Here is a 7,807-nt window from a genome sequence, read left to right on the forward strand (position 1 = left end):
CGGTTTGCGGTTCGATTTGATCTAAAAACCGCACCAAACCGCACTATACTCACCCCTACATTTACTTGTGATATGTATGATTCGAAACCAAAAAGCATCTCTACAACACTTGCAAAAATTTGGATCCATTTGACAATTATAAAGAAAGAATATACTATAAGACTAGTATCTTAAAAACAACAGAGTGCAGTTTTTGATCTCGAGCGTCCACGTCAGCTTTCTTCACCGCCACACGATCTATCTACCACCTCCATTCCCTCCATAAATTGATAGAAATACCAACCACCATAAGAGCTAACCCGTCCGTCAAAGTGTCAAACACCTTCTCTCTTTCCGTTCAACTCCGACTGTATTACCATGGCTCCACCGCCGTCCCCCACCAGTCTCCAGATCGAATCTGTCGTATTTCCACCATTCGTCAAGCCTCCTGGTGCAACCACCACTCTGTTCCTCGCCGGCGCAGGTATTAATTCCCATATTCAAATCAGTAATTAAACTCGATCTTCCACCGATAAAAAATCATGTCACTTTCATCTCTTCAATTAGGTTTACAATTTTATTGTTAATTGGAGTTTGAATCGTCTAAATCGTGGGTTTTTATCATGTGCAAGGTGTGAGAGGTATGGAAATCGAAGGTAACTTCGTGAAGTTCACGGGGATTGGTGTGTATCTGGAGGATAAAGCTATTCCGTCACTCGCCGTTAAGTGGAAGGGAAAAACTGCTGCTGAGTTGACAGATTCCGTTGAGTTCTTCAGAGACATTGTTACTGGTAAGCTTCAACTAATTTTGTGCTTATGACACTCTGATTTTAGGTGTTATTAACTCGTTACAAAAAAAAAGTATAATTACAAATAGGGCAAAAAGCATGACTTCTGCTTTGGTATTAGGTGTTATTAACTCATTACAAAAAAGTAAATATAAAGGCAAAAAGTGAAATTACAAAAAAAAAAAAAAAAAAAAAAGGGCCCAACCGGGTTCGAACCGGTGACCTCTTGATCTGCAGTCAAATGCTCTACCACTGAGCTATGGACCCGTGATTGATTTAAATATAAAAGATAATTAACTAAACATTAATTAATTAGTTCGTTTTTAATGTCTTGATCTTATTAGGCACTATGCACATAGTCTCGGATTAATTCTAGCGTAGTATTACTGTAAGTCATTCTCTAAAGTTTAAACAATCGACTTTTGTTATGGAATTCTTAACTGAAGGATAAAAACTTTCAAGGCATTTTTAATGGAAACAACAAATTAATGTGTCACATTTATGAATCACGATTTTCCCCATTAAAGCAAAATTTGACAGCAAATTTGATGAAGTTAAGTTATCCCAACGGAATCCACAGAGCAAGCAACCTTTAAATATATATTTTTCATTATTTAGGTCAACGAGTTATGAATAAGTTCTTTTAATAAATTCATTTTCTTTATCTATAAATGTTTAAAAAATTTCATAAATGATTCATCTGTATAAAAATAAAATTCAAATTTAACATGGATATCGTTAAAATATGATGGATGCATACAAAAACGCCCACGAGAAGCACAAGAAATTAAGTGGGAACCCAAAACAGAAAGGCCGCAAAGACAATTAGTATTATACTATTATTCTTGATAGTGGCCCAATAGAGTTTTGCAGCCCACATTGTTCTCGGCCCTTTCACTTAGCCGATTATGTGTGTATATGTATTGTGAGTAAATAATTCATTGTCCATTAGAATTATATTAGTCAACATATACAGCATTACAAAGAATAGTAATGATACTCTAAAAACCCTAAAAACAAGGGATCATTCGCCATTTAATAGGTTAACTTAATGGCCAACAATTAACTTCACAAATAAGTAAATTTGATTGCCATACAATAAAACACATGCAACACAAATAAAAATCATTACATCAAATAAGAAAATGTATCTTGATTTCTATACAATTCAATGCAACACTGACTCAACATGACATAGATGTGGTGTCATGAACATAGTAGATGTCATTAGACTTCCTCGCATAAGTGATTTTTTTAAAATAAATATAAAATCAAATGTTTATAGTCTATTAATGTTAAATAGTTTAGAAATGGGAAAATATGAGGTCCTAATGTTCAAATTCGACATAGGTTGTTCAAAATGTGAGGGAAGTATTAATAAATCACTAAAACATAATTTATGTATAACGTTACAAATAAATGTCTTCTAAATATTCATAATCTTCCCTCATCGGTCTCTTTCTAGAATGCTAATATGAAACACGTCAAAATACAAGTGTTAATCTTAAAAAGCCTAGTAAGTATACACGAGGACGACTCTTAAAGAGTTTTGGATGATGAAGATCATCCACAATCAAAGTCAAATCTCCAAAAGATTTGAAAATGATAAACAATTATATAGCCAAAACCAATAAATTCAAAGAATTCAATATTTTGAGAGGGAATGGTTCAACAATAATCAAGTATATAATGCATATGCATTGATCCAACCCCAAGTCAATCTCAATTACAAAGTTAACATTGATTAGGTTCAACCTCATGCATGGTAGATCAATCTACATAATCTACTTCTCATGCATATTTCAAACTAGGTGACATGTGACCCATCACACAAGTACCAAACAATGAGTATTTTTTTTTTGGAAACGACAAATGATTCAACGGAAGCCTACTCACAATATTTCAACGAGCACCCCGAGTTCGAGCTCCGCAAAGCGGGCAAACCCAGCCCCAAAGGGGATTTCCAGGGAAAATTCCCCACGTGTGCCCGTGTGAGGCATGGGTAGAATTACACTATTGCAATGATCCTAGAAGGAATCGAACCCACAACCTGCAGCCCACATGGATGTAAACCCAGTGCATCACTACCAGCTAGGCTGGAGATCACTTGCAAACAATGAGTATTTAGCATCCATTCTCAATAGTGATGATTATCTAGAAATCTAATCATTTCTAAAAATTCAAATCTTATTTTGATATCATGAATGACACGCAAAGTCCTACATTCGATGTGAATACACAATTATGATTTCCACATAAAATAAATAGTTCCAAAACAAGTAAATTTCTTTCCAAAAACTGATTTCTAGAAATCAACAAGTTATACATATAGTAAACATATTTCACATTGAAGCATATTATAAGAAATCAATTCAATCAAAACATCAGAGTATGGAAGCATGTTTGTAGGGTAATAAAAACCAATAAGGACTATAAAAAAGCCTATGAAAGAAATTGATGTATAAGAAATGTCAATGTAAAATGGGAGAGAATAGAGAAAATTGAATTCAAAGAACCCTTTTAATGGTTTGTGAAAAAATTGATTTATGATGCAGGGTATAAGCGTTTTGGAACCTTGAAACATTTGTCTCATATATTACTTGTTATTATCTGATGGATGTTTGAAACACACAAAATCACCCATGAAGAACACTAGAAATTGAATGTAGCCTTAAAATGTAAAAGCCATAAAGGCACTAGTATTATTTTTTATTATCAAACATAAAAGCGGAAGTCACATGGTTGTGACAATTCCCAAGGGTAAAGGAGAGAACAATAGTTTATGAATGAATGAAAAAAGACGTCTGCATTTATAGAGAGCCTTACAAACAGTCATAATGATATTCAAAAACCCTTAAAAACAAGGAAATATTTCTATGAAATAGGTTAACTTAACTCCCAAGTAATTAACTCCATGTGTATCAATAAATTTGTCTACCATATAATAAAACATAGACAACACAAATACAAACTTCCACATTAAATACAAAAGTGTATGTTGATTTATGTACAACTTAACACAAAACTCTTTAAAAAAGCGTCTCTTTAGAATAGGAAACTTTATAGTTGCAACATCACTCTTTCTTCTACAATCTTGGAAAGGTTGCCTAAAACAAAAAATTCTCATGCATGTATAAAAGGTTTCGAAGCATATTCAACAAATATTATGGAGTGGTTCAATATGAAATTTAAATTTAACATTGATACTATTGAACCAAGGGCTTAATCTAGCCGATTAGAGTACTACAAAACTCGAAATTCGACACGATTGAAAAACTCAATTCTAACCCATCCTAATTTTTCAAATTTAGGCTCGACCTCGATAATATAATTGACACTTTCGAGCTCGCATATCGATTATATATATATATATATATATATATATATATATATATATATATATATATATATATATATATATATATATAATTACAATAGAAATACGATTAAGCTATTAAGTTTGAGTCAAGTTAGATTGATTATGTAAATAGAAAAATGGTAAAAGTGTGGATATAATTTAGCTTGAATAATTTGGAGCCGATTATACTACTACTCGAGCTTGACAGTCAACTCGATGTTATGATCAATTAGTTAGAGCTCAACTTAAACTAAGTTGATTTCGAGTATTTTTCAAACCTATATCAAATATTTTCATAAGTTGGTTATACTCTACTTAGTTACACCCGAGATAAAACATACAAATTATGAAATGTAAAGAATACACTTTAAACCTAATTATTTTATGGTTAATTACACCCGCTTTTATAAAATTTCTACAAATTTTAGACTACACATCACTATTTGGTTGAATATCCTATGTATATCTCATCTACAGGTCCCTTCGAGAAACTAACTCAAGTCACAATGATACTACCATTAACCGGTAAACAATACTCTGAAAAGGTCTCTGAAATGTGCGTTGGTGTTTGGAAATCAAACGGAACCTACACAGATGCAGACGCCATCACCATTGATAAGTTTCTAGAGGTTTTCAAGGACCAAAATTTTCCACCAGACTCTTCTATTCTCTTCACAACTTCTTCAATCGGTTCACTTTCGGTAATTTTCTAGTTTTACCTCTTGAATTCTTCGATTAACGAAGCAAAATTAAAACTCCGACCTTACTTTTGTTTAAATCCAGATCAGCTTCTCGAAAGATGGCAGTATACCTGAAGCTCCAAATGTTGTGTTGGAGAATGAGAAATTGGGGCAAGCTGTAATTGAGTCGGTGATCGGAAGGTATGGTGTTTCTCCTGCAACTAAACAAAGTTTGGCGTCAAGACTCTCGGATTTCATGGAACAAATTGAGGGGAAAGCAACTGAAACTGAAAGTATTGAATTAGGAAAGAATGGTTTGTGAAGGGTATAATTGGACTTTTAATAATAATGGTGCAGCAAGGATAAAATGTATGTGTTGATTAACTACGCACGTGATCTTAAAATAAAAGTTCAATGACCTTTTAATTTTACTTTTGAATGGGATTTAAACGTAAACTAGGATTTTTTGTATCAATCTATTTTGTGAGTTGAATTTTGACAATTATATTGATAAAACTTGGGAGCATTTTGATTTGTTGGTAGAAAAATGTACAAGGTTTGTACCATTGACTAACTCCAATTTATACCGTTGAATGGAAACCTATTATATGTGATCGAATTCATAAGTATGAAATGTTAAATGTACATAAAAATAAGTACGAAAAGGTACATAAAAATAAGCACGAAAACATACACAAATTTTATGTGGAAACGTAAATACTTTGAATTTATACTGACATGTATATAAAAATAATTAAGTAATATTTTCCTAAATAACCTCAAAATTGTATATGTGTGACACAATTTATACATAGGAAGCGTACATTAAAAAACACGAAAACGTTAAAAAAATCACATCGAAAACGTAAACAACATCGAATTTATAAAGACACGAATATTAAAAAAGCAAGTAAGTTTTTTATTTTAGAAAAAAATAATTAATACAAACTAGAAATTATAATGACACATATATTAAAATAAGCACGTTAAGTTTTTTTTTTTTTTTTTTTTTTTTTTAACTAACAAACAAAAGTTATTAAGGAAAATCAGATTATAGATATTACGGAGGATAAATACAAAAGTTTAGAAAATGAATGAATGAAAATGATATTTTACAAAGTTAAAAGTATACATGGCGAAAGTGACATTAAAAAAATGGAGTGTAACACTCTATAAATCACAAAAATTTGAATATTTTGAGAGCAACCCATTATCCATCATTGTTTATAAGAAAAGCCATTGTTTTAAAAGTAAATTCATATCAGAGTGTTTCAAAATCCAATATCATTAAAATAAGAAGATGTGCACGATCAAATATTCTCTTTCCCACGATCCTCTGAAGTACTTGAAATAATAAACTAAAATTGTAAGCCAATGCTTATTGAGTTCTTCCAAGTACCAAGACACAACATAACAAACAATAGCATGCAAATATGAGCTTTCGGCCTGAATAGACCGCCTCGCAGGGCCTACATCCTATTTGGACCGCTCTACGGGCCTTTAATAGGACTGGACCGCCTTGAAGGGCCTATAGCCTATCTAGACCGCCCCGAGTATCTTTGTTTTAGGCATAAAGCAGGACCGCCTCAACCGAACCATAATATGTCGACATATGTAACAGATACACATAAACACAAAACCAGCAAATACAAATAATCATACAGATCTACTAATCAGTCATATACTGGCATAACAACATCCTATAACCAGGATACATAACCTAGTGGGCCAACATTGGTGCCTTCGACCTACGAGTACAATGAGAAAAACACACATATCAGTCTGAAAAAATAGCTACACAGATCACTGCTCCAAATGTTAACTCTACCAGCCACCTATATAATCACAATCACTTAAGCTCAACTACTAATCAAAATACAAAAAACGTCCCTAAGCCAAACTTTGGTCAAAGTCAACCTACAGTTAATTGTCACACCGTAGCCATCCATGGCCACACCATAGTCGCAATACGACAAAACATGCATGCTCATCCCAACCACCATGTTGTGGTGAGATTTCACCACGTTGTGGGGATCAATCAACAAGACTTAATTCCTTAAGCTAACTTTCCAACCCATTCTAGGAGTTCACAAGCTCCAACTAGGTCCAAACCATAACATATATGGATAAAGTTTACAACTTTATCCTTTAAACCTTTCCTATAAGTCAAGATCCAAAGCCTTAAGTTCTTAATGGAAGCATAAAGCACATTCCACTCATTAAGCACTTAATCCATAGAGTTACTTCTCCAAGGTTTCTAGAAGGGTTTCCAACACCTTATGGACCATGAAAATCATAGCTTTAGGGGCATGCATGTCCAATACATGTTCTTTCCATTTTTAGGGAAAAACAAGAGCAAAAAGGGCCAAGATTCCATGCATGGCCTCAAAAATCAAGTCTACTTTAGATCCAAAGAGTTAAATCCCCCAAATAGCCTGGATATTCATAAAGTTACAAGCTTTATGAGATCTCATCTTCCGAAACCCACCTAACATGCAGAAAAGGGGCCAAATCCAAGATCTAACAACCTAGCAAAGAAAAGATTGAGTCTTGAACACTCACCCAAGTCCAAAAAAGAATCTAGAAGATGAATATGATGCTTGCAAGATAATAATACTCACCAAGGGCTTCCTTCTCCTTCAAATATGCTAACAAAGTATGAAGAATGAACTTTCAAGAGTGATGGAGGCTAGGGTTAGGGTTTTAGTGCTTGAGAGGGTGATGGAGGTTGAATGACCTCGAAACCCTAGCCATAATGTCCTTTAAATAGGGCTAAAAGCCCAAAGGAATATGGATTCACCAAAACTGGCTGCCACGCCATGGCACCTTATGACCACGCAGTAGTGGTCCATGAAAACCTGCAGCCCAAAAGATAATGCCACGTCGTAGTGAGGTTCCACCACGATGTGACAACCGTCAAAATTGGTCAACAAAACTCAACCAACTCATAAATTTAGGTGAATGATTTGATATGTAAACTTTGATAACCTCCTAATGTATTA

General features: G+C 33.6%; 1 protein-coding gene and 1 non-coding gene across 2 annotated transcripts; one reads left to right on the forward strand and one right to left on the reverse strand.

Annotated features, from left to right (window-relative positions):
• The first annotated feature begins 281 nt into the window (after positions 1 to 281).
• On the forward strand, positions 282 to 5,236 carry TT5 (Chalcone-flavanone isomerase family protein). Its single transcript, XM_078975926.1, has 4 exons — positions 282 to 463; positions 612 to 770; positions 4,603 to 4,826; positions 4,909 to 5,236. The coding sequence occupies exons 1-4, from the start codon at positions 358 to 360 to the stop codon at positions 5,125 to 5,127; spliced, it is 708 nt and encodes a 235-aa protein (XP_078832052.1). The 5' UTR covers positions 282 to 357; the 3' UTR covers positions 5,128 to 5,236.
• TRNAC-GCA (transfer RNA cysteine (anticodon GCA)) lies at positions 963 to 1,034 on the reverse strand. Its single transcript has one exon. It is a non-coding gene; the product is annotated as a tRNA-Cys (tRNA).
• Positions 5,237 to 7,807: the final 2,571 nt, after the last annotated feature.

The sequence above is a fragment of the Lactuca saligna genome, chromosome 9 (genome assembly GCF_052625555.1).
Source record: "Lactuca saligna cultivar CGN05327 chromosome 9, ASM5262555v1, whole genome shotgun sequence".
NCBI lineage: Eukaryota > Viridiplantae > Streptophyta > Magnoliopsida > Asterales > Asteraceae > Lactuca > Lactuca saligna.